The sequence below is a fragment of the Drosophila hydei genome, unplaced genomic scaffold, assembly GCF_003285905.1.
Source record: "Drosophila hydei strain 15085-1641.00,03,60 unplaced genomic scaffold, DhydRS2 tig00008121-arrow-pilon, whole genome shotgun sequence".
NCBI lineage: Eukaryota > Metazoa > Arthropoda > Insecta > Diptera > Drosophilidae > Drosophila > Drosophila hydei.
The window spans coordinates 926,780-947,282 of record NW_022045832.1 but is presented as its reverse complement, the minus strand read 5'-3'; the positions used below and the strand labels follow the sequence as shown (position 1 = coordinate 947,282).

The 20,503-nt window shown below is 42.1% G+C and overlaps 5 protein-coding genes across 5 annotated transcripts; 3 read left to right on the top strand and 2 right to left on the bottom strand.

The window, feature by feature from the left end:
- The first annotated feature begins 383 nt into the window (after positions 1–383).
- LOC111597175 (telomere-binding protein cav) lies at positions 384–1,440 on the top strand. The gene is made up of 2 exons (XM_023311737.2): positions 384–592; positions 658–1,440. Exons 1-2 carry the CDS (start codon positions 467–469, stop codon positions 1,423–1,425), a joined length of 894 nt encoding a protein of 297 aa, XP_023167505.1. The 5' UTR covers positions 384–466; the 3' UTR covers positions 1,426–1,440.
- A 308-nt stretch (positions 1,441–1,748) lies between these two features.
- On the bottom strand, positions 1,749–5,668 carry LOC111597168 (transcription factor Sp2). The gene is made up of 2 exons (XM_023311729.2): positions 4,158–5,668; positions 1,749–4,050 (listed from the first exon to the last, which is right to left on the bottom strand). Exons 1-2 carry the CDS (start codon positions 5,346–5,348, stop codon positions 2,149–2,151), a joined length of 3,093 nt encoding a protein of 1,030 aa, XP_023167497.1. The 5' UTR covers positions 5,349–5,668; the 3' UTR covers positions 1,749–2,148.
- Positions 5,669–5,863: 195 nt separating this feature from the next.
- On the top strand, positions 5,864–8,955 carry LOC111597171 (mediator of RNA polymerase II transcription subunit 25). Its single transcript, XM_023311731.2, has 2 exons — positions 5,864–7,563; positions 7,639–8,955. Exons 1-2 carry the CDS (start codon positions 6,106–6,108, stop codon positions 8,758–8,760), a joined length of 2,580 nt encoding a protein of 859 aa, XP_023167499.1. The 5' UTR covers positions 5,864–6,105; the 3' UTR covers positions 8,761–8,955.
- A 25-nt stretch (positions 8,956–8,980) lies between these two features.
- LOC111597170 (signal peptidase complex subunit 3) lies at positions 8,981–9,646 on the bottom strand. Its single transcript, XM_023311730.2, has one exon. It carries the CDS (start codon positions 9,569–9,571, stop codon positions 9,035–9,037), a length of 537 nt encoding a protein of 178 aa, XP_023167498.1. The 5' UTR covers positions 9,572–9,646; the 3' UTR covers positions 8,981–9,034.
- A 1,510-nt stretch (positions 9,647–11,156) lies between these two features.
- LOC111597178 (ankyrin repeat and KH domain-containing protein mask) lies at positions 11,157–20,502 on the top strand (the record flags this gene model as incomplete). The annotated part of the gene is made up of 10 exons (XM_030224976.1): positions 11,157–12,702; positions 15,457–15,495; positions 16,102–16,240; positions 16,350–16,593; positions 16,692–16,857; positions 17,415–17,714; positions 17,960–19,856; positions 19,922–19,989; positions 20,054–20,254; positions 20,473–20,502. Coding segments are annotated over exons 1-10 (4,431 nt in total), but the record flags the coding sequence as incomplete, so codon positions are not given.
- Position 20,503: the final 1 nt, after the last annotated feature.

Genomic DNA, 20,503 nt, shown 5'->3' with positions numbered 1-20,503 from the left:
TCGAGGAGTTAATTCACAGCGTTATCTATTTTTTCTACTATATGTAAGATTATCCAGCACTAGGACTTTGTAATAACCTATCACTGCTGCACAACATAGACATCACTTGTCTTTTTTCGTACCAAGCTTATTTTTCGTAACCAAGCTTATTAAGTTTGTCTCTGTTATATTGTCTCTGTCATACTACAACACCCTGTAAACTGACATTTGCTACAGGTAACAATTAACGAGTAACTAAAATTAAATGAATACACCAAATAAATATTTATACATCATAATTTATATAGATTTATTAAAAATATAAACATTGTTAAAAAAAATAAAAATATTCTTCTAAAGTATAATTTGTACATTTTAGTATTTTTCGAAAATTGTGAGTATTTCACTACATATACTACATGGTTACATTGAGTGATACAAAATAAAGCTAAAAAATTATATCAGTTTTAACAACTCGAATATTAGAATGGCGCGCAGTTTGTCGAAGGTGCTAATAAAATATCAACGTGATGAGGAGGCTAACATCTTACGCATGGCTAAGGATTTGGATGAATCTAGTAAAGCACTAGTGCGTGAGCTCTATGAACCGCTAGTAAGTACCAAAATAAATGAATGCTTTTCTGTCGGACGGAATGCCTTACCAATTCTTGTTTGCAGAAAATAACTAGCGAGGATTTGTCTCGCGAATACACTGAAAGTGATAAAAGGAAACTCTGTTTGCGGACTAAAGTCCGTGTTAATATGACACTCTTCAACTGTGTGTGGGATGCAAAACAACGCTTGGAGAAAAAAGGACGCTTAGTAAATCGGTCGGAGCGCTTCATCAATGCGATGCTGGTAAAAGCAGTGGCCAAGAAAATGGTATTTCCCTATTCCGACGAGTCGATAAGAAAATACAATCATATAAAACAATGCCAACTGAAAAAGGATAACAATCATAGACTGTATCGTTGGAGTTTGGAGTCTACAGAAGACTGTATGCTCGACCACAGCCATCCAAGTCCATCTTTGTTGCTGGCTCAAATACCCAATCCGACACTTCCCAACAACGAACAACATTCATTAGAATTGCCATTTAAAGATACAGCTACACAAAATTCAGAATCACCGCTGGAGAACTTAGCTAATGGTCCTGAAATGTGGACTATTGACAGATCATCAGGAGCGGAAAACGAATCAACTACAGAAAATGTACAGAGTTTAAATTTGCAGGAACTCGGACCACACACTGATTGGGCCGAGGCTGCTGCACAAATCAATACGGAGTCCATGACAATTGGTACTTTGGAATTCGATTTGCAAATGCAACCAACTGAAAGCCAGCCCATCCTGCAAACTGAGGATTATGATAACTTCAATACACAAGTTCCGGCCACATCCACGCAAACACAGCCACAATCAGAATGTACCGAGCCATTCCTTTAGATTAATTATAAAAGTTAAAATAAATTGGTTGAAGTTTCCAAATCTTAATATATTTATTTATAAACATTCGTAGGAATATGTTACATAGTTCGACTTTATTGTGCGTTTTGAGTATAAAAATTTCCTTAAAACGTCATATATATATACATATATATATTTATATTTATATCAATGCATTATCCTAGTTAAAATCGCGCGTGTCTTAACTATTTTGTTTTCTATTTACCAATCATCGTATAGTAAAAACTTATGAAAAAATATATATGTGTATATTAAATTAAAATAATATCCTTGCAGTGGGTTTATTATTATTTTTAGTTTTGGGCTACAGAGATTGTTAATTACTTTTTTTAATGCATATGATATGAACATATTTTTGATTTAAATGAAGTATATTTACATGCCTTACGATATATACAAAATTGGTTTGCAGGTTCTATTGTGAATTATGGATAGCCCAAAAGGTAATTGCTTGAATTATTATCAGGAGCAGTGCAAGGATTTGTGGGCTTCGGCATGCCGAAGGATAACTTACTCCTTAACTGAATTATGTACAAAGATTTACATCAACGCATAACATAAATACAATTAGGCCTAATAGTCGTAATTGCTGGGTATCAACTGTACAGGTTGCAATAGATTTAGCAGCCCCGTTGCCGGGACCTGCTATGGTTATGGGAAGTGATCAAAGATGAACTGTTCCATGAACAGCGATTCCGAATGCTAGTTGGATGAGTTTTCACCCAGTTCGCTCACAGAGATGGTCATTTTTTCCTCATCGCCACTGTCCTCTTCGTCGTCCTCTTCCTCCTCAGTTAGTTCCTCGTCATCCTCTTCGGTTAGTTCCTCATCTTCCATCTCGTCATCTTCGCCAAAGCTATCAGTGGAAGCGCCACCAACCACGTCCTCGCCGCTTAATGTGGGTAGCTGGACAATTGTAGCACCGCCCGGCGCTGCCGTTACAGTTGAGCCCGCAACTGTTGCGGCCACGCTGGAGGCGCCACTACCATTGGCCGGTGCACCGCTCGTCGGTAACTCAATAGTCACAATACCGCTCATGGTGTTAATACTTTTAGGTGCATTCATTTTCGGCTCCTGCTTAATGTTGAGTTCAATGAGGTCGACACCCGAGCGCGTCTTAAAGTGCGTCTTGATGTGCTTAGACAGGTGATCGCTGCGCATGAACTTCTTATTGCATTCGCGGCACTGGAAACGCTTCTCGCCCGTGTGCGTTCGCCGGTGTCGCTGCAGTTCGTCAGAGCGCGTAAAGCGCTTACCACAAAATACCCACGAGCAGACAAACGGACGCTCGCCAGTGTGCCAGCGCAAATGCGCGCGCAGATGCGACGTCTTGCCGTACACCTTGCTGCAGCCGGGTATGTGGCAGATGTGTTGACGCTTGCGATCCGAATGCTTCTCACCATCGGTGCAGTTGGGACAGGTGCAGGCGACGCGCTTCAGCCTTGGCTTGATCTCCGGCGCCATGCTCTCACCCACATTGATGTTCACGTTGACACTGGTCGCCGCCGCAGCAGACTGCAGTGATTGCTTCATTAGCTTGGTGCGCGCTGGCGTTGTCACTGCCACCACCTGACCGGCTGAGCTCATGGTGATCTGTGTGCTGGTACTGGTGCTGCCAATACTGGACATGGTCAGCTTTGGTGTGCTGCGCATTGTTGCTAACGTCGCTGGTGGCGGCAAGGCAGTTATCTGTATGGAGGCTGGTATGGTTACGGCGGGCAGGCAGTTGCTATTGCTGCCATCAGTATGCTGTTGCTGCTGCTGCTGCTGTTGTTGCTGCTGCTGCTGTTGCTGTGGTGACTGTGGCATTATGAATTTAATCTGTTGCTGCTGCTGCTGCTGTTGTTGTTGCTGCTGCTGTATCGGCATCTGTACTGTAGTGGGCGTGGCATTAGAGATGGATGTGATGCTGCATGTGTCAGGTGGCTCCTGTTTAATGTTTGTAATCAACTGCGTGGGACTCTGCGGTTCCTGCTTGGGCAGCATGGCCAGGGCTGGGGTTGCAGCATTTGTGTTCTGCACGCTCTGCGCCTGATTGCCAATTGCCGTTGTCGTTTGCATTGGCATCGGCAGCTGCGTTAGCACCTGCTGGAAATTGGCTGCCAGGTTCGCTGGCAATTGATTCGCCTGTATGATCTGCACCTGTCCCAGACCGGGTATATTCTGTATGGGCAACGCTTGCAGATTGCTCGATTGCAGCTGCATGGCAGCAGCGGCTTGGCTGGCACGCAATTGTTGCAATTGTTGCAGCTGCTGTGCTGGTATCACTGTCAACTGTTGTCCCTGGGCATTTGTTATGGTTATGGGTTGGTTCGCTGGCAATTGTCCTCCCGCCTCATTGATAGCATTGAGCAACTGTTGCTGTTGTTGTTGATGTTGCTGCTGTAAAGCAACTGCTGCTGCAGCCGCCTGTTGCTGTTGCGTTTGCTGTTGCAACTGTTGTACCTGTTGTTGCTGTTGCTGCTGCTGCTGTTGCTGTTGCTGCTGTAGTTGAGCCTGGGGCTGAACAAACTGCTGATGCTGCTGCGGATTCTGTATGTGTATAATATTCGCATTCGGCGGCAACTGCGAATAGTTGAGCGCATTCAGCGGTGCCAACTGTACCTGTATATATAAAATATAAACATTAAGATTTTAGTTTAAGTTATGTTATAGTTTCTTATAGTTTCTGAAATAGTTTTAATTTTTTACCAACTAGGAGTAGTGTTTACCTGTTGTATTTGTCCATTGGGCGTAACAATTTGCGCTATTTGCGCAAACTGTGGTATGAGCTGCATTTGCGCTGCCGCCTGTTGCATGGAGGCAGGCAATGCTTGAATGGATTGCGTTAGGTTGGACAGTGAGGGTTGTGTCGCTGCTGTTGCTGGAGCTGCTGCCGCTTGCACTGGAACATGAACTGTTTGGTAGATCGTCTGACCATTTGCCGTTTGCACAGGTATCTGAACAGCAACGGTTTGCTGCAGCGTTGGTGCCGCCGGCGCTGGCTGTGGAAATTGTATTAATTGTGGTGCAGATCCGGGCGCTGCAGTGCGAAGTTGAATATTTTGCAACGATTGACCATTCTCCAGTTTGATTGTCGTCGGACCTCCACCCAACAGGTTCGTTATGTTGCCTAGCAGACCATTTGCGGCAGCAACAGAGGTGGGTATTTGTATGTTGGTGCCGGGAATGGTGATGGTTTGTGGTGTGGCCGTTGCAGTCGCACCACCTGTAGTCTGATTATGATGTTGTTGTTGCTGCTGTTGTTGTTGTTGCTGCTGCTGCTGCTGCTGGGCTTGAAGTGCAAGTGTGGGCGTAGCGGACTGTTGAGCCTGGTGCTGCTGTTGCTGCTGCTGTTGTTGTTGTTGCTGCTGCTGTTGTTGCAGTTGCGGCTGCTGTTGCTGCACAATGTTTGCCAAAGGTATTTGTATGTTAGTGCCGGGTATCGTGAACAGTTGTGTCTGGGTCGGATCGTGCGCTGGCAGCGCCTGCGGCGCCCGTACTATCTGCCCATTGGGCGTTATAAACGCCTGCTGGCCATTAATATTCACTGCCTGTGCTGTGGCCAGCTGTGCATTCAGATTGGGTATAAAGATGGCCTCCTGGCCGTCGATATTAACTGTTTGCATGCCCATTGGTTGAACGATTTGGAACATGTTTTGGGGCAGGCCAGACACAGTGGTTGCACCACCAGCCTGCTGCAGCTGTGCTGCTTGCATAAATTGCGACGGCATCTGGTGTATATTTATTATCTGTTGCATTTGTGGTGCGGGCGTGCCAGAAGGCGCATTGGCGACAGTGACTGCACCCGCACTGTTGGCTACCTTTGTGGAGGCGGCGGGTGTGGCAGCGGCCGCTTGACCATTGTTATTGTTATTGACCACATTGGCAACGGTTGTAGTCGCGTTTTTATATTGCAGCATTATTGTTCGTTGGCTGCTTTACGAATATATATTTTAACGTTTTGTGGCCTTTAGCTGCGGCCAGCAGAAGTGTCTTGAGTATTAAAGTTGGATATGTCCATTTTTTCTTGCACGGGGTAGGATTTTTCAGACGGCAAATTCTTTACTTTACACACAACAATATTGGGACACACATACACAGAAACACATTGGGAAGTTATTTACATTGCATTTTGTGGATTTTGCTTGGATAAGACGCTAATTATACAATAATTAAATTATTTTTTGATTTTTAATTTTTGTTTTGACAAACATAAACGCGAAAGAGAGATGAACAGAAAATATCGTCGATCCTATCGATAGTTCATGCAATTCTTATCGACTATGCCAGTCACTATAATAAATTCATTTAATTTTTATTTCTGTATCAACATTATCATTTAAGAAAAAATTGTTTTTTTTCACGAATTTCTTGTATATTATTACTTAAATCAAGTGTTTTGTTTTGCAGATTGGCATATTGTGGTTGAAAACTATCGGCAGTCATATCGTGGCTCAAATTTTTCTGACTCTAGTTATCAAGAGTAAGCATATCGATACACACTAGCTTCATATCGTTAGCAATGCATCCCTGTAATTCCCTCCACTCCTGATACCAAGAATGGAAAACATATCGATAAGCTAACAAAAAGTGTCGATATGGGCAAAGAGGAAAGCTAAGTCCGCAGTGTACTTTTCAATATTTCCCAAATAGCAGTGCTTTGGTCGCGTACACAACATGGAGGTGGATCAGCTGACTTTGGCCGATGTGGTGTTTGTTATTGAAACCAGTGCTATCAATGGAGCCTACTTAAACGAGCTGAAAACCAATTACATTTTGCCCACTTTGGAACACTTTACCCAGGGCTCAATTGATGAACGCGAATTCCTGATAGCCGAACGCTATGCGACGCTCTATGGCATTGTTACATATCGCACCGCCTCGAATCTCCTGGAGCCTGTGTGTACCACTTATGGCCCTTTTGTACAACCACAGAAAGTCATTGAGACAATTGAACGACTACCGCTGGTCGGTGGCGGCATGGAATCGCATGCCCACATGGCCGAGGGCTTTGCTGCTGCCCATGGCTGTTTCGATGAGATCAGCGAGCAGCGTCACATATTGGACCAGGGCAATATGCAGCGCCATTGCATATTGATCTGCAACAGTCCGCCGTATCAGATGTCAGTGAATGAATCCTGGAAGTACAAGGGCAAATCGTGCGAACAGCTGGCGGCTCTATTCAATGAGCGTAAAATCAATTTATCCATTATTGCGCCGCGTAAAATGCCAGTGCTGTTCAAGCTGTTCATAAAGGCCGACGGCGATCAGCCCATAACGACCAAAAATTATGCCAAGAACATTCGGCATTTGGTGCTGCTTAAGGGCTACAGCCTGAAGGAGCGAGCACCCAGTCCCAATAGCATGGCTGTGGGCGGTTCAACGGCAGCTCAACATCAAATGGGCGCTCCACAGCCCCAACCAACAGCAGTGCAAGTCATGAATAATAATCCAAATGGCCAACAGTCAGGTCAAGTTCAGAACATGCCCATGGACACAACGCCTTCACAACAGCAGCAGCAGCAGCCGGGCGGTGGGCCACAGCAGCAACAGCAAGTTATGAACATGAACTCGATGCAACAGCAACAGCAACAGCAGCAGCAGCAACAGCAACAACAGCCACAACAGCAACCTGGACCAGGCGCTCAAACAGGTCTCATGACTGCACAGCAACAGCAGCAACTGCTGCAACAACAGCAGCAGCAACAGCAGCAGCAACAACAACAGCAACAACAACAATTTGTGCCTAATCAAATGCAGAATGCCAACTTTCAGCCAAACGTTGGGCCAGGTCAGAACCGCTGGCTGTATCCAAATCAGCCCGGACAGCGTCCAGCCTTCATGCAAACACCTGGCAACAATATGCCGTTACAGCAAACGCAGAATCCCAATTCGGCATTGATTTCCCGTATAAATGCGCCGCCTAATCAAACTGTCAACTCGCTGCAGCAGCAACAACTACAGCAGCAACAGCAACAGCAGCAACAACAACGATTACAAATGTTAAGCCATCAGCAATTCAATCAGCTGCAACAGCAGCTGGCACAGCAACAACAGCAGCATCCACAGCAACAGGTGAATCCCAATGCTAATGCCAATGCCAATATGTTGCCAGCTGTTTCTAGTGCTGCTAATGTGCCTGCGCTGCAACAACAGGCAGCTCCACAACAACAACAGCAGCAGCAACAACAGCAGCAGCAGCAACAGCAGCAGCAGCAACAACAGCAGCAGCAACAACAGACGCAGCAACAACAATTGCAGCAGCAGCAACAGCAGCAACAACAACAACAACAACAACAGCAGCAACAGCCACAGGAACAATCATCGCTACGTGAAAAAATCTGGACCGGTATCCTCGAATGGGCGGAGAAGACTAAAAATGATCAGCAAAAGATTCCGCATTCGCTGCAGTGCACCGTCTGCACCAATATCAAGGATGGGGAGCCCGAAATCAAGGCTGACAATTGGCCGCCAAAGCTGTTGATGCAGCTAATGCCGAAACATCTCGTGGGCAACATTGGCGGTCAGTTCCTCAAGGACTCGAAAATGGTAGTGTTTCGTCCAACGCCAGGCGAGGCGCTTGATTCGTTAGCGAAAATGATGACCTCCGGCTTTGCCGGCTGCGTTCATTTCTCGGCGCTGCCCAATACGCCCGCCTGCGACATTAAAGTGCTCATCCTGCTATACACTGCCGATCGTAATGCGTTTCTCGGCTTCATACCCAACAATCAGTCCATGTTTGTGGAGCGCTTGCGCAAGGTGATACAGCAGAAGCAATCGCACGGCAATATGCAGCAGCAGCAGCAGCAAATGCCGCCGCAACAACAAATGCAGCAGATGATGCAACAGCAACAGCAGGGCAAATCGCCAATGGAAATGCAACAACAGCAGCAGCAGCAACAACAAATGCAGCAAGACAATTCGCAACAACAACAGCAGCCACATTATAATCAATATGCACAGCTCAACATGCAAATGGGCGGCGCCCCAGGGGGCAACGGAGGTGGCGGCATGCCCATGCAGCCCCAAATGCAAATGAACATGATGCAGCAACAGCAGCAGCAGCAGCAACAGCGCATGCCATTGGGCGTACCCGTTGCGAATCCCAATCTACAACAGCAGCTACAACAACAGGTGCCACAGCAGCAACAGCAGCGCATGGTGCGTCCCATGCTGGGCAACAACAATCCAGGACTCCGTCAGCTGTTGCAGCATCAAACGCCCGGCAATCAGTTTCGCCCCCAAATGGGCGGGCAACCAAATCAGATGGGTGCCGGCGGTCCTATGGTGGGCAATCGCAACTTTGACGATGGCGGCTATGAGTTTATGTAAAATTTTAATATGTTCTTGTAGTATATATATATATATATATATACCTATAGATATTCGCGTTCAGTATCAGTATCTGTGTAAACCCACGCAACTCCCACTCCCTCAAAAAACTTGTTTGTAAATTGTCAAGTCTCTCTCTACTCTCTAAAGACATTTTGTAATCATAGGCCCACATCGATACATCTATCTATTTAATATAAATGATTTTATTTTAGTACGAGTACATTAAAATACAACTGTATTAAGTGCATCTAAACCAAATTGATTTTAAATTCTAAATAGAAGAGGCGTATTCAGCTGGGAATTTGAATATGTGCTTGCCAGTTGATTGCACAGAGGGCAGTAGCCCGGCATTAGGTATTATGTTCCATGACAAAGATAAGGTTACATTTTTGTTGTCCTTCAGACCGTTGCCATCGTCCCAAAAGTAATATTTGGTGTTCATATTCTTGAAGTCGAGCACTGCATTGTCACCACGCAGAATAATTTTGTCCCAGAGCACAACCTGATTTAATTGATTCGCTGATGTTTCGTATTCGGCCGTTAAATACAAAAACAATTGTTTCACATTCCAATTAAATATATTTGTTAGATTTGTCTCCAAATCGAACGTAACATATCCAAGATCGTGCTTCTGTCTTGCTGCACCGTAATCGGGTACATTTTTCACTAGCACTCGAACCGTTTTTATATTCGCATCGGTTCTATAATCCAGGAAAACTGTAGATATAAAACAACAGAATGTTAAGCATGCCAAAACGCTTAACGAATAGGCAACCGTTGCATTTCCTCTAGTTAATACCGTATGCATTTTGTAAAGTTTACTCGACAGATGCAAGTGGACACGTAGTTCGCGAATGGAAAAGTATATATGTACGTGTTAGCGACGTTTACCTATTGCCGGCCCTAACGACTTACAATCGATAACATAAAACGATTAAGCATCGTACCTTGAAGAAGAATTTATGGTTAAGTAGATTTTAAATTTTCTGCGCTAATAAACTAAAAAAACAACAAATTCATTTGTTTATCTTTAATTTTGATTCACTTGTATTTCGATAGCTGTGATACATTTATACCTCATGTAATTTAAAACAAATAAACCTTTTCATATAATATTATAATGCCAAACAAACAGAAGACACATATGTAAAAATAGAAAATATTTTATAATGCTAGTGAAATATTTTCGTTAAATTCTTACGACCAATTTTATATGGAATTAAAATTAAATTAAATTTGATTTGTTGTTTTAGTTCTATATATTAAACTACCATTTATATTTACCCTGAAAAATACAACTATAATCGCTTCCCTTACGTTACGTTATACGTATCGTAAGCAATGGGAACCGACTGGTTCATCACTGGCGTTGCGTTCTGGTTCAATTCAATATCCGGGAATAATATGGCGATCCGAAACTCTGAATGACAGACAGTGAATTTTAAAGCTGCTGAAAAATTTATTTATTTGCCAAAAATTTGCAACGGTAATACGCGAAACTATCGTAAAAGTATTGCATAAGATGTGTCCCATACGCTGTGCATGTTTTCATGTTTAACCGCTGCGTTAAATTGGTGAAAATTGCATCGGAATAGCAGCGAAGAAAAATTTTCCCTTAGTTGCTTAATTTGCCTTCGTCGTCGTCCGCCTGCTATTCGACTTTGGCGTGCGTGTGATTGTGGTTTCGCTCAGCTCAGTAGCGTCCTCTCGCTTGTGCACATACTATGTTGTGCCACTGACTGGCTGGTTAGCCATTGTTATCTCGCTTTGGCGCGACGTTCGCTCGGTTTCGTTCGCTGTAAAATGTGTAAAGTGATTTTTTGCCTGCGCTCATTTGGGGCGAAGTCGAAAATGCTCGAAAAAGTTTTATAAATAAAATACTGCAATTTAATATATACATAAATTGCAAATCGTTTAAAATACAGCAAGAACTTTACATTAATTTTGTGTATATGTTGCGATTATATAAAGCATAAAACCACGCTATGTCAGCATCTAACTAAACAATTGCGCATCGATTGGTCAGCCAGAAGGATAAAATTAAATAGCGTATAGCATATTTAAATAATTAGTGTTTTACCTTGATTACCTGTGCATTTCTTTTCCTTTTTTTAATATGTTACCACGAAAACGTGAATTAAGCAAACGGAAAATTAAATGAGTATATGCATGTATATATGTATGAGTATATACTACATATATACAACCGCTAACGAATGAGTGTGCAATGCTGAAGAAGTGAAAGAATGTGCAGCGTTGCCACACAGTCGCGATCTCCCTATGCATGTTCATGTGTGTGTGTGAATGTGTTTGTGTGTGTCTTTATATATGCACAAATATATATATAATCTAGCTCAATTCCTTAACAAAATCGATAAAAACGCAGCACGCTTTGTATCAGAATATGTAAAATTACATGAAATTGTGTTTGGCGTTTTTGTCGATGGCAAAAAGTAAAAAAAAAAATGAAAAAACCCGAAAATGTCAAATTCTTTGAAGTAATTTATTATTTAATATTTTGTTAAAAAATTCGTATTTGTACACGGCAAGCACGCGTGAATTGATTTTAAAGGGAGCCCAATCGAGACTAAAATGAATAATGATGCGAAAAATCATGATGGCGATGACTTGAACTTGAATTTAAATAACGTGCGTCCTGCGTATTTAAACAAAAACAAAGCAAAGACAACTGCAAAACCAACAACAACAACATCAGCAGCAGTAGCAGCGGCAGCCAAATCAGCAACAACTATAACAACACAAGTTAAAGCTAACAGCGCCGCATCTGCACAACGAATTGCAGTAGCAAAGAATAACAGCAATAACAACAACGTAAGGCAGGTGAATTATACCGGTCCGCGGATAGCAGCCGCCAGACACTCCATACCGGCTGCGCTCATCGCAAACAACATAAAGAACACGAACACCAACGCTAACAATAACAACAGCAGCAATAGTAAGAAGAAGGCTGTCAAGCATGAGACGGCGACTGTTGTTGCCAAGGATCTGACGACAACTCCAACTGCAGCGACTGCAGCTGAGCTGACTCAATTGCAGAGCAGCAACAATAACAGCCCAAGTGTCAGGTTAAAAGTGAATAGCAACAACAGCGCACTAGCCACTGCCAATACTAACAACAATAACACCAGCAAAATGTCAAAAACGGCTGCCAGCAAAACAAACGCGCAAAGCGATGCGGCTGCGGCTGCATTCGTTACAGCTGGCACCACAACTACAGCCACGCCCACAGCCACGCCCATGCCCGCCACATCAACAACAACTGCAACCACAACTACAACAAGTGAAACGGCAACAATAAATGCACCCATAGCAGCCGCTGTCGCTGCCAAATTTCGAGCGGCCATCGCCTCTGCGCCCGCTCCAGCACCCGCTCCCGCGCCAACGCCCAGCAGCTCCAAGAAGACGCGAGCTGCATATGCTGCGATTAAGCGGCAGGTAGTCATGCAGCAGCAGCAGCAAAATGCGACGTCTTCAACTGCAGCAATTGGTTCAACCGCCGCACACGCTAGCAACAAGGACTCCGCGCATTTGAAATTCGCAGCAACAACTTTGCTAAGGGGTGTCGCTGCCGCTGCTGCCGATAGCAACGCTGGCGCTGCTGTTGGACTTGGTCTGACACCGCAAACGAGCAGCTCGACGGCCACAGCTGTGGCTGTGCTCAAAAAGCTGAAGGATGTGGGTGCCATATCGAATGCCGCAGCTGCTGCCGCCGCAGCAGCGGCCGCTGCAAATCGAACAGCTGCTTCATCGTCCACATCATCCAATTCCTCGCCACTGTCATCGTCGGTGGGCATTGTGAATGCATTTTCATCGGCATTGCAGAATATCATAACAACGGATACAGATACGGATACCGAGTTCTACCCGCAGCCCGTCACCACAGATTTATCGGAATCTGAGGAGGAGTCTGTCTCAGAGGTGAGTGTGTGAGCTTATAACTAGACTCAATTATTTATTACTTAATTCGTGTTTATTTTTGTTCGTTTTTTAAGATGAGTGTTTAGTTTGTAGTAAGATCAAATTCGATATATTTCTTCTGTTATTATTCATCTTGGTATTATTCACCTTGCGCAAGAATGTAAAAACCAGATGTATGAGCTAAAAAATGCCATAACTCAAGTGACTTATAGCGGAACTACATATATTCGGTTATTGCCCCAGACTCAACATAATTATCGTTGTGCCATTGATATATCTAATGTAGCTTGGTACCAAAATTTCCTTTGAAACCAATGCTTTTTTAATGTAGTAGAGTAATTTCTTGATTAGGGTAATATAACACGTCATGATTTTATAGTTCATGGGATTCATTTGTGATAAGAACAAATTTAAGAATTCGTGCTGGATTCTAATTTATAGATTAATATATATACATATAGATAACCTTTTAAATATTGCCATTTATATTTAGGATAATTTAATGTGCTAAATATTAACTGAAAATATTTGACAATAGTTAGTATATTTGTTTTTCTTCTTATATCGATCCACTGTTATCAGGTAAAGTAGATGCCGTTATAGACGTCTCTCGTATATTAACAGAATGCCACAATACAGGCTTAAACGATTTCTTTAGAATTTATCCCATCCTATTTTTTGTTGTGTATGTATAGAAAGCTATAAAGCTTCTAAACTTTTCGTATTAAATTAATAAATCCACCTTCCGATCTCTCTGCCTCTCGCTTTTCGTCTCTTTCTAACTTGAGCTAATGCTGAAAACCAGTTTCAAGTAACAATTTAGTATGACTCGTTTTTAGACTTTTCTTCACTGTGCGATGCTTTGTGAATTACATTCGTTTCTTCGTATATTTGTGAATATATACATACAAAAATCAGCTGTGCAGCTGCTGCTGTTAGTTAGTATTTGAGTGTGTGTGTGTATTTCTTTGTCTGGCCTTTTGTGGATATAGCACAGAGTGTATATGTATATGAAATTGTTGCCTACTTGGCCCGAAAGGTCATTAGCCAATTCTTTTGGTTTTAAAAAACATTCGAGCAACGTATATAATTTGCCCAATTAATTATAATATTGACCCTTCAAGTATGTTTCGTTGCCTCTTCACAGTTTATTAATGATTAAATTTCAATTCAACGTTATTGTTGGATGGACTAGTGTATTTTCGTTTCGAATACCGCGTTGTTGTTTGCAGGTTAATTTTACGCCAGCGTTTAAATAGTCTGGCAACCCCAAAAGACGGGTGTTGTTGTTGTCGAGTGAAATCGTGTGTGAAGAGCAATTGTGCAAAACTGCAAAGCAAAATAAGCAATACAAAGCATAATAATAAAAATAAATAACGTACGGAGAGCAATGCCCAATTAATACTATATATAAAATATTTTGTTTGAAGGTCAATATGAAATTTATAGGTTTAACTTGCAAAATATATAAATATTTTAATTTCCGTAACAAAAAACACGCACCTACAGACGCTTCACACAGTATACATACTAACAAACACACTTACGCACTCCAACGCCCGAACGAGCAGAGAAAACCCCACGATTAACAAAAAAGCATGTCGTGGCGGAGACGGCGATTGAACTCGTTTAAGTTGTGTTCTTTAAATTTTCTCTAGATGTCTGTATATTTATTTGTATGTAATAATTCGTGTGTAATAAGCCTATGTATCGTCATTTTCACTTATTAAAGGTTACGACCAATACTGAGCATACTTACGCACATATGTACATAGGTACGATTCATGATTAAGAACGATTTTCGCTTAAATTTTAGACGTGCAATAAATAGTTGAGCATGTCAAGTACACTCTTCACATATTTATATTTATATATATATGTATGTATATGCATATGCATATACTATCACAGTGCACTGAATGGAAATGACTCATGCGATTTTTGAATTCCGAAGAAATCGTTTCTTTGCCTCTCCCCTTTGACTTGCAAATTTGTAATAAAAAACCAGCAGGCTGGCCAGCGCACACATACACTCACATACCGACCAACACAAGCGTAAAATTCAGCATGAGTGTTGGCGTTAAAGCGAAGCAAAATGGAAATGATAATAAATGAAAGCAAAAAGCACACGGGCAACAATAATTTGATGGTTTTGCCTTCTGCTTGTCTTTATATTTGCGCTGCCACTTTTATTGATATCTGGCAACTCTGCCAACTCTGCCAGTAAGATGTGCCGCATATTTTCAAAGTGATATGTACGTATGTTTACAAAACAAAAATGAAAAAGAAAAGAAAATGAAATCGAAACTGATTTGAACAAAACTTGAGTGTGTGTGTGCTAGAGTAAATTTAAATTGAATCTAATAGTACGCCGTGTAAATATAATCATATTTCCAGATCTTTGACAATTAAAAAAACTCAAAAAATTCTTGTTCTAATTGCATTTAATAACTGACAACTACTCATACCACCCAAGAATGGTTCAATCGTCATTTTTTGATAATATAATCGGTCGTGCCTCAGTTAAAGATTTGGTACGGCGTGCGTTATCCACCATGGACTTTGTGTTCCAGTCCTTTGTTCAAGTAATATCAATATTTGTGTTTCGTTGCGTTTCAAGCCAAGCAAATATCAAACCGCCAAGCGTCAATACAATATTGAATTGGTTTTTAATTAACAACATACATGCATTTTCATTCGCTTCAGTTATTTTTATTATTTATGTACGTCTCTTACGTTTCTCTTTATTTGTAGATCCTATTGGCATTCTTGTGTTTAAGGCCAGATCTCCTGGTAAGTTTCGCGTTATAAGTGCCTCTAAAAACAACCATTATCGAAGCGTTTCAAAATTAGTTAGCAATATATTGACCGATAATTAAAAATTTCAATAACTAGCCATACTTACCCCAAACTAAACAAACAAAAAAATCTTAACCAATTGATTTATAGATTTAAAGAAAAATGTATGGAAGTTTTGCCAACACGAATTACAATTTACGATCTACATTTTTATTTTTGGCTTTAAGGCTAACTGCAAAGTCATGAAACCCAACAGCAGCAAATGGGTTAATGCTAATAATAATAATAATAATAATAATAATAATAATAATAATAATAATAGTGATAATAATACAACAATAATAATACTACTACCATCACTTCGATTCTGTAACAACACACAAAGCATCATATTGCTGGCCTTAGACAACAAGAATGTGCTCTTTAAGTGCTCCACTGATTAGTTCTGGCTTTATTACTATAATTTCCAGCAACCTTCTTTATTCACCTTTTAACTGACGAGCACGAATATATATATTTATTTATACTTATATATATTTAACCCAAATGGAACAATTTTAGTCTTTAGATCTAATACAACTGTTACGCTTATTTTTTCAGGATGATATAGCCGAATCTGATCACGATAGCTGTCCACATGAGGAGGGCGAAGCGCGAGAAGATGATGATGAGACGGAAGAGGAATCTGAAGATTCTGATGAGTCTGAAGGTGATGACGAGGAAGAAGATGAAGAGATTGGTAAGCATATCAAAAGATTTCATACACATTTCAAGTCCTTTTAATATTTAAAAGTCTTCTTCCAAATATTTAAAAATCTAATATTTAAAAATCTTCTTCCAAATACTAGACGTACTGCAAGATAACGATGCCGATGATGAGGACATCGACGAAGAGGATGATGAGGAGGATGCGCCAGAGGTAAAGAACTTTTTGCTTGAGCCAAATAACAAGCGTTCGAGTAATCTCACGGCCCTACTGGAGGCAGCCGCTAACGACAAGGCTCCTGTTCTCCGACACGCCACGCACGCGATCGATGAAACCAAGCAGGCGCTAACAAAAATGCGTTGTGCCAACAGTCCACGCGACAAAAAGTGAGTAGCCTCAGTAAACCATAGTTTAGCAGTCATCCCACTCGGGTGCTCGAATAAATTTTCTAAATTTGTTGGTAACTTTCAACTAAAATTTACAGTAGTGGTTTCTCGCGCAGCCTTGTCAACGCCTGCGCGGACAATGATGTCAACACTGTGAAACGTTTGCTTTGCAAAGGCAACTTAAACGAAGCAGCTGCGTCCACGGATGAAGGCGAGTCGTTATTGTCGATGGCTTGTTCGGCAGGGTACTATGAGTTAGCACAGGTATGTATGAGGCAAAGTGAAAAGAAAACCAATATGCTAAAGATGACAAAGCAATAGTCAAAATCACAAATTAAACCAAAATCTAGTATCCATTTTTTATTATCTTCGTAGTTCTATGCAATTTACGGCCAGATTTATAAATACGACAAAAAAAGTAATAAATAAAAATATAGACAATGATGATATATTAGCAGATGATCTGCAAATGCTTAATAACTATTATTTAAAAGTACCTTAAATTCGAAATGTTATTGAATTCAATTAAGAACTATTTCCAGATTAGTTAAAAATTGTCCTGACCACCCTGTGTGGCAATATCATTTCTATTGTGTGAGTGGCAACTTCACATTCCACAGATTTGCTATTCTATGTCATCATCAAACTATCGATATTTCGATAAAGTGTTAAAAGCAGCAGCACCAGCAAAAAAAAGAAAGACTCACTCAAATTATTTTATTAGCAGAAAAGAAAGCGCTTTAAGGATTTTATTGAATGCTGTTTTAAGCATTTAACAGTTGCCAATATAACTAAACAGTTGATAATCTTCTCTAAAATAGGTTTTGCTGGCTATGTCAGCAGCTCAAGTCGAGGACAAGGGACAAAAAGACTCGACACCACTAATGGAAGCTGCTTCTGCCGGACACTTGGACATTGTCAAACTGCTGCTTAGCCACAATGCCGATGTAAATGCACATTGCGCAACTGGCAATACACCACTAATGTTTGCTTGCGCCGGTGGCCAGGTTGACGTTGTGAAAGTTTTGCTCAAACATGGCGCTAACGTTGAAGAACAAAACGAAAATGGACATACACCGTTAATGGAGGCTGCCTCCGCTGGCCACGTGGAAGTTGCCAAGGTAATCATTTTGATAGAATAATGGATATTTAGCTTTGAATTACGGATTTTAGACATGCAACTGATTATAATCCGAGATTTGATTTTTTTGTGTCCAGTTTCGAGAATCGAGTTACTGATTTTGAAATTGTGAAACGCAGAATCCATGATTTAGTTTGATCTTATCTGATGCATCGATTAGAACTAATTAAAGAAATGCGGTTTACTTATAAAACACTTATTTAATGTTTAATAATTGTATTGCAGGTGCTGCTTGAGCATGGAGCCGGCATTAACACCCACTCGAATGAATTTAAGGAAAGTGCGCTCACATTAGCGTGCTATAAGGGTCATCTGGATATGGTGCGTTTTCTGTTACAAGCTGGCGCTGATCAGGAGCATAAAACTGATGAAATGCACACGGCACTAATGGAGGCTTCAATGGATGGGCACGTGGAGGTGGCGCGTTTACTGTTGGATTCTGGGGCGCAAGTTAACATGCCAACTGATTCATTTGAGTCGCCGCTTACGCTGGCTGCCTGTGGTGGTCATGTAGAGCTTGCAACACTGTTAATTGAGCGTGGTGCCAACATTGAGGAGGTCAACGATGAAGGCTACACTCCTCTAATGGAAGCGGCACGGGAAGGCCATGAGGAAATGGTGGCTCTGCTGCTAACAAAAGGAGCCAACATTAATGCCACCACTGAGGAAACTCAGGAAACTGCCCTTACACTTGCCTGTTGTGGCGGCTTTAGTGAAGTGGCCGCTTTCCTGATAAATGGAGGTGCCAATTTAGAGCTAGGCGCATCCACGCCGCTCATGGAAGCTTCGCAGGAAGGTCATACTGATCTGGTGCGCTTTCTGTTGCAGAACAAGGCAAATGTTCATGCGGAAACGCAAACCGGAGATACAGCACTAACGCATGCCTGCGAGAACGGGCATACAGATGCTGCCGGTGTGCTCTTGTCATATGGCGCAGAATTGGAACACGAATCCGAAGGTGGACGTACACCGTTGATGAAAGCTTGTCGTGCCGGTCATTTGTGCACTGTAAAATTTCTCATTCAAAAAGGCGCTAATGTTAACAAGCAGACGACCAGCAATGATCACACTCCACTCTCGTTGGCATGTGCCGGTGGGCATCAATCAGTGGTTGAATTGTTGCTCAAGAACAATGCCGATCCCTTTCACAAGCTCAAGGATAACAGCACTATGTTGATCGAGGCCTCTAAGGGTGGTCACACACGTGTTGTGGAGTTACTCTTTCGCTATCCCCACATTTCACCCACAGAACTGTCTCCTGGCACAAGTGCTCAAACAGTTAATCAAATACGTCAACAAAAGATATTGCAGCAGCAGATACAGCACCAGCTACAGATGCAACAGTTGAATGCTCCTCCCGGACTGCACGAGGTGACTGAGGCAGCACGCGCCACCAATCAGCAACTGTTATACCAGCAGCAATTCAGCGGTAACGGACCTAGCAATATTGTGGCGCTTGGTACAGGTGATTTTCTGGATGCTGGTGAGCTTCAGCTAACGGCGGCTTCTGCTGCCAGCATTACTGACGCGACTGCCACTGAGGAGTACGTCTCTACAATGGGTGGTGTCGGTGGCGGTGGCATTGACTTGACCACGCTGAGCGCACAACAGCAGGAAGGCCTTATTGCCAAATCACGTCTGTTTCACCTGCAGCCAGGATTTGAGCAACAGCAGCAAACGACACTGCCGCCAACTGGAGCCCAGCTGGTGCCCTGTAAGCACTATGACATGGACCACATAAATTCTCTAACACCTCCACAAAAGGCTCCACCAGCGCCACCTGTTATGTTGCACACTGTTTGCCAACAACCTGTACTACAACAGCAGCAACAACAACAGCAACCAAAGCTCAAGGGTCTAGGGTCGCGCAAGAATCGCCAGCAACTTTTATGCGAACTAAAGGCTATTGACTTGACATTGGAAGCAATCGATTTGCCGTTAGAACAGATTTCGCAGCAAATACGCTCCCAACCGCTAGGCGAGGACGAGAAGCAGCAGCAGTTACAACAGCAGCAATTTACCTGCTCTGGAGATGAACCGCGTTTGCAGAGGCGGCGAGGCTTTGATCCGCCATGCGAGGGTAACGATGGCAGCGATACGACTTTGGAAACAACTCAAAAAGGTAAATGCAAACGGTCATTCATCACAAATGTCATATGCTTCAATAAGACTTTTCAATGATTTTAGTTGTCGCAGTCAATGATAGCAATCAAAGTCCACTAACTGCGAACGAAAACGGCTCACAGATTCCAGCGGTAAGATCGTAATATGATCAATAATTTTGTTAATGATTAATTTATGTAATGTTTACGTGTGCAGCTTAATACTAGTGGCTCTGGTGCCATTACCCACTCCTCAGAGGTGCTGCAGAGCACTGCAATTAGCGATCGACCCAAGGTCAAAGCCAGCAACAAGAACAATCGCAAGCAGGCGGGCACACTAGCAGCTCGGGCTTCCGCGGCGACAACAGCAACTGGACAGTCGGGACAAAATCAAATGGTCTCCTTCTTTAACAATTTGGTAACTATTTGAATATAAAATCCTTAACTTTATATATATATATAATTAGATTAAATCATTGCTAACACAATTATCCTTTAAAGACGTATGACTATCGTGTGCGTGTTTTTGAAATTGCTCGTTTTTGAAAAATTGATTTTTAGTTTATTTTTTGTTTTCATAGAAATTACATGTTGCTTAGGAATTAATAACACTTACCTTATGAATTTTTTGAACAGCAATTGCAACAGCAACAGGAGCTTCAATTAA

Coding starts and splice junctions, on each gene's coding strand:
- LOC111597168 (XM_023311729.2), bottom strand. CDS start 5,348: ATGCTGCAATATAAAAACGCGACTACAACCGTTGCCAATGTGGTCAAT. Junction 4,051..4,157: donor CCAATGGACAAATACAACAG/GTAAACACTACT, acceptor TTATATATACAG/GTACAGTTGGCACCGCTGAA.
- LOC111597175 (XM_023311737.2), top strand. CDS start 467: ATGGCGCGCAGTTTGTCGAAGGTGCTAATAAAATATCAACGTGATGAG. Junction 593..657: donor GTGAGCTCTATGAACCGCTA/GTAAGTACCAAA, acceptor TCTTGTTTGCAG/AAAATAACTAGCGAGGATTT.
- LOC111597170 (XM_023311730.2), bottom strand. CDS start 9,571: ATGCATACGGTATTAACTAGAGGAAATGCAACGGTTGCCTATTCGTTA.
- LOC111597171 (XM_023311731.2), top strand. CDS start 6,106: ATGGAGGTGGATCAGCTGACTTTGGCCGATGTGGTGTTTGTTATTGAA. Junction 7,564..7,638: donor CTGTTTCTAGTGCTGCTAAT/GTGCCTGCGCTG, acceptor CAGCAACAGCAG/CAGCAGCAACAACAGCAGCA.